The 6,000-nt window shown below is 31.6% G+C and overlaps 1 protein-coding gene across 3 annotated transcripts in view; it reads left to right on the top strand.

The window, feature by feature from the left end:
* Positions 1-363: 363 nt before the first annotated feature.
* FSTL5 (follistatin like 5) overlaps positions 364-6,000 on the top strand; it is a 706,899-nt gene continuing 701,262 nt past the window's right edge. For all 3 annotated transcript variants that reach the window (XM_068542031.1, XM_068542030.1, XM_068542029.1), the window contains exon 1: positions 364-489. In XM_068542031.1, coding sequence (XP_068398132.1) covers positions 364-489 — 126 coding nt within the window. The remainder of the gene's footprint in view (positions 490-6,000) is intronic.

Raw genomic sequence — 6,000 nt, 5'->3', positions numbered from 1 at the left:
CTGTATGGATGCTTAGAAAATTTATCATTGTTTAATGTTTTCTCTCTTTTTAAAAAATTTTCTTTCAACATGTGTTTATTAATTGTTCCTCAATACATTTTTATTGGCCTCTAAATTTCTACTTATTCAATGTTGTGTAAAGCTGTATGAGTAAAACAAACGATATTTGTTATGATCAAAACGATAATCTTTATTCAGAGATTCTTATGTATTATGGATTCAGTTGGCGACTGCTGCCAGGTTTTGATTAGATCTATGAAGATTTCTATTTGCTATTGAATATTTCCTGATACATTTATTCAGTATAGAATGTATTTTCTGATTATTTGCAATGTTAATTTTCACAGGTGAAAAGCAATAAGGATGTTTAAGTGCTGGTCAGCTGTTTTGATTCTTGGATTCATTTTTCTGGAGTCAGAAGGAAGGCCAACCAAAGAAGCAGAATATGGCCTTAAATCTTATCAGCCTCTAATAAGATTGCGACACAAGGTACAGTACCCATCTGGACTTGCTCCTAGTGTCTAGCGGTTATGAACTAAACTATTGGTTGTCTGGTTTACTACTCACTTAGGAGCACTTATTTCAGAATATGCTTTCAGAATATAATTTACATAAAAATCACATTTTAAAACATGAAATGGTAGTACTTTTGGAAACTTACAACTTTGGGAATTAAATACTTTTTAACAAATTATAGAGATGGGTTATTTTAAAAATATGTCATTAAAAGTTCACGTGAAGTAATAGTAAAGGATTTATAAAAATCAGTAAATATGTTAAGACCTAATCACCCAGATGCTTTCTATTATTTTGATATTAATTTTAAGTTTAGAACTTTTCAAAATAAAACAATACTGTTATGTTCTTGAATTTGTCATAAAGATAAACAGAAAAGGATGTCTGTACCATCTAGAGATATAGTTTGGCAGTTTTTGTTTTTACAAAAATCATTAGACATTTTAAGTTCATCAAAAATCATAATTTTGTGTTGTCTAATGTTGAGAAAATACTTCATTTATTTATGTTAAATATTTTCAAGAAAAGAATAAGTTGACATTTAGGAATTCTATAAATTATATAGATTATATACTTACAATAAATTAAGCTAGTGCTTTTATTTTAATAACAGATCATGATACTGCAAATAAGATACTGAAGCAACATTTTATTCAATCAAATAAGTTTACAATACATTTTGGTTTTCCTAGAGAACTGAAAAAAGACAAAAATGCTGATTTTGAAAAGAACATATGTATTTTAAAATTTTTTATGCTACTTGTCTTTTAAAAAACACTTGAAATAAACATAACTATATTGATTTTCTCCCTTACATTCAATACATGCTAGTGACATTTATTTTTGCTGAAATTCTTTCATCACATTATTGTATTTTGATAAAATTGCTAACCTTTACTGGGATTTTTATGTGCCAGACACTAGGCTAAGCTATTAAATGTATTATTTTATTTAATCTTCAAAACAAACTGATGAAGACGTATCTATTTTCATTCTATAGATGAGAAATAAAAATTCTTAGAATGTTAAAAGATTTTTCTGAATGCATATATTTATTAAATATATCAATAGGCTAGGGTATAACATGCAGGATAGATTTGATAGGAATAAAAGAAAATAAGTAAAATATAAAATATACTTCAATGTCAAAAATCATTGTAGAAATTTAGTCTCATGTAAAAGTAAATAAGTTATTAAAGTGTTCAGTCTGGATAAATACAATTGGAGAATTGGCCTCGTTCTACTATCTTTCAAATATCATTTGTTTCCCCTACTTCTTGGGCTAAGAATAAGTTTTATCAATGCCCCAAACTTAGAAATAATAACTCCTTTATGAATGCTCTCAAAACACATTATTAATTCAACATATTGACTCATACTGTTACAGACCCAGTGAATATTTATTCCATGCTTTGTGTCTGCCCTATGTTATGTGTCTTAGGTCAGAAACTGTGCCTTTCTAATCTTTTCATTCCTGGTGCCATGAATATAGTAGATACTGTTTAATTGAATCGATGGCAGAAAAATGACAGGTAGAATGCATGACTAGGAGTTTTGACTGTTCCCCTGCTAAATATAAACCACAGATTTTTATGTATTATTTATAAATAATTTTGAATTAAATTTGGACGTTGAAGATAAATTTCTTATCCTGCACTGCTGTGTGATTTAAGAAACCTTTAAGGAAATGAAACAACACAATGAGTTAAACCTGTTTTAGAAAGACTAATACCCACCCAAAATGATCAAAGTCACCTCCCAATCTTTTCCATCTCTGTGTCTTTAGCCCGAAATAATTAGAAATAATACATGATTGCTAGTATGTAGAAGCAGATAGCAGAGAATGCTATGTAATACCTAACTTTCAAATGACGTGAGACAGAGGTGACATGAAGCTATAAGAGGCATTCTGTGACTTTGTGTGTGTGTGTGTGCGTGTGTGTTTAAGCGTGTGTATTTGACAGGAATAAAGAAGCACCCTGAGCTGTGCAAGTTCCTGCAGTGTCCCACCAGATACTTTCCACACACTATCAACCCCTGACCCAGCCACTGGGATCTACTTTTCCTTCCCCAAGACCTTGAAGACTAATCTCATTATACTATTTATTTTTGTTTATATCAGTCACTGTTTGAATCCCAGGGCTACCTGGTCATCCTTTTTCCACTGCTTTCATTCCAGTTAGGTTAACATGCTACTTTGTTAGGCTTTCCCAAACCATAATTGAAAATGGGACAAACATAGACATTCCCTAGATCCCCTGTTTGATTTCTTTTCTTTTCTTTCTTTTTTCTTTCTTCTTTTTTTCTTTTTTGCTAGGAAATAAGCTTTTATTAATTAGTCCCAGAGGTTCTAAACTTTTTATGTCCATTTTTTTTTTTGTCTTAAACAGGAAGGGCCTTTTCTAGTCTTCTTACTGATATTCTAAATAGTTTTGTAAAATGTTTTCTTCTGTACTCTTCTCTCATATTTATTTATTTGTTTATTTTAAACTTTTTATTGGCGTATAGTTACTTTATAATGTTGTGTTAGTTTCTACACTACCACATAGTGAAGCAGCTATACATACACACATATCTCCTCTTTTTTGGATTTGCTCCCCATTTAGGTCATCACAGTACATTGAGTAGAGTTCCCTGTGCTATACAGTAGGTTCTCATCAGTTATCTATTTTATACATAGTATCAATAGTGTATATATGTCAATCCCTATCTCCTAGTTCATCCCACCTCCCCTTCCCCCCTTGGTATCCATACATTTGTTCTCTATGTCTGTGTCTCTATTTCTTATTTCCACTCATAGAATACCTCACTATTTGCAAGATATCTATTTTAATTATCTATTAGTTTGTTGGATGTTTCCTTCCATTATGATATAAGCTACTATTCATCTTGCTATAACACAGCACCTAGAACAGTTTGTGGCACATGGTAAACAAGAAACAAATATATGTAGAATGAATGATTCCATCTGTTGGCTAGAATAAGGCTTAAATCAAGATGATATACATGTATAATTATATCATATTATTATAATTAATAATAAGTCAGAAATAATTTCTTTTTCTATCATTTTACTAGAGTAAAATCAATAGAGCTATACTTAGTAAATTTTTTAAATACATTATTTTAATAGCATTACATAAATTGATTTCCTCTTATTTGTTATTTTTTAACCTACATGGCTTTATTTAAATTGCAAGGAATAATAACATCTATAAACCTTTGGATAGATGTCACTAGTATTAAATATTAGTTATTAACTACAAAACTATAAAATAATAGATATGATAGATACTGAGTTCTGATTAGCCAATCTCCACATTTTCCCCAGAGAGTTGTCTGTACTTTGAATCCAGACAAATGTATATACAGAATTCATTTTTATCAAATATTTGTGTGTTAACTGTATAGTGAATCCCCTTTTGGGAGCAAAAACTGAAATGTGAGAATTATTTGTCATATTACATAGAAATAGTGTAGATATAATTATAAACATATATGTACATAGTTATATCATTTACAACTCTATATACACACAAATGTGATTACAAATATATTTGTCTGTCTCAAGATAAAAATGAGTAACATAAATCCATCATGCTAATTATAGACTCTTAATTATAGTCCATAGTATGTATCTAAGGGAGCTGATCCTGTGTTTCATCCAATGTGTTTACCCAACAAGTATTTATTGAACTTAAGAGTAGGAATTCATTAGCACTGTAAAATTGTAAAATACAATTACAAAATGCAAATCCAAATAGTGGCTCTTCCTTCATTATTATTTTAAAATAACCATTGCATACTTATATTGTACTATGTACTTTCATATACATTAATTGTTGTAATTTAATTCTACAATAATCCTGGGATGCAGGGAATATTATTCCTGTTTATCCAAATGATATTATTAAAATCAGAGAGGAAAAGTTACTTTCCCAAGGAGAAGAGAGGGGAACAGACAGAATCAATGAGATTAGTAAGAGGTAGATAAAAGCATAGGTAGACAACAGATGTGGAAGAGGGACCAGAAAAGCATAAAGATGATGATGGTAGTAAAGCAATGTGACATTAACTTCAACGAGAAACATCTCATGTTATCTCAGATTGTTCCTCTTGCCTTTCCATAAGCACAACCACAATGTTCCCACCTCCATTTTCTTGGCCAGATTGGATGCCTTCTTCTGAAGGTTGCTGTAGCTCTGGTTTAGGCCAGTCTCCCAATGAAGTCTCACTAGGAAGCAATAGTCACCACCCTAACTGCTGGTCTGTTGCTAGGAATCTGGGTGTTGAGCATAGTAGTAACTATTGGCTGCCATGTGCATTTGTGAGAAAATTCCCTGAAATCTCCCCAATTTTAAGCCATCTCCAGAATTTGTATACTCAGAGCAGCCCATACAGAACTTAGTCTCACAGAGCATTGACTGTATACCAGGTACTCTGTTAGCTTTATTCTATACATTGGTTTAATTATATGAAGATTTTCATGTCATAAGTGGTTTTATTACCATTTGATAAATGAGAAAATTGGGCTTCAAAAATGTTTAGTAATTGTTTAATACAACACCCTTATAATGTTAGGAAGCAGGATTTAGGATTTAATACAGAGTCTATATATCTTAATGCCCATTCCACAGTGAGTAATTTTTGTAGTAATTTGACCTGTGTGCTGTGTATTTCCTATTCTCTCTGCATTCTGATCACATAGTAGTAAGGCACGATTTTATGTCTTGGTCCCTTTGTGGTTGATGTGACTATGTGTCTACTTCTGGCTAATGAACTGTAAAAAGTGACATGAAATGCATCTGGGCTGAACATTTGATCCCAATTGTAAAATCTTCCTGAATTCTCTTTTTCTTCTAGCATGACAAACAGCATCTGATCAAGGTGGTGTCAGCTTAAATCATCCCAAGTGTCTAAATAACTAGGATGAGTGAAACACACTGGCAATTAGTGAACATTGCATACTTATATTGCACTACGTACTTTCATATACATTGTTGTAATTTAATTCTACAATAATCCTGCGATGCAGGGAGTATTATTCCTGTTTATCCAAATGATATTATTAAAATTGAAATGTGAAATGAAGGGAAAATCTTCTGTTTTAAACCACTGAGACTTGGGAGTTGTTTGCTATCTCAGCATAACCATAGTCTGTTCTCACCAATAAAGAGAGAACTAGAATATAAACTCCTATCACCTAACCACAAATTCTGGGCTTCTTTTCCTCTACTGTCGTGGTATTTTTTTTTTTTTTTTTTCATTTCCATTCCTAGACTTTTCTTCCTCTCTTTCATCCAGTATTTCTTTCTCCTCTCTGTTTCCTGCTGAGTCATAATTTCCTATCACAATTAAAACTCCTGTTGTAGTCACAAACCTGTAATATGCGTGTACTAATATTTCAGCATATTACCCTAGTCAGTTCACTGTAAATCCTGTTAGGGTCGGTGCCTTATCTAACATCCTTTTTCTTACCTTCGG

The sequence above is a fragment of the Eschrichtius robustus genome, chromosome 4 (genome assembly GCF_028021215.1).
Source record: "Eschrichtius robustus isolate mEscRob2 chromosome 4, mEscRob2.pri, whole genome shotgun sequence".
Classification (NCBI taxonomy): Eukaryota; Metazoa; Chordata; class Mammalia; order Artiodactyla; family Eschrichtiidae; genus Eschrichtius; species Eschrichtius robustus.
This window is presented reverse-complemented; position numbering and strand designations above follow the sequence as displayed.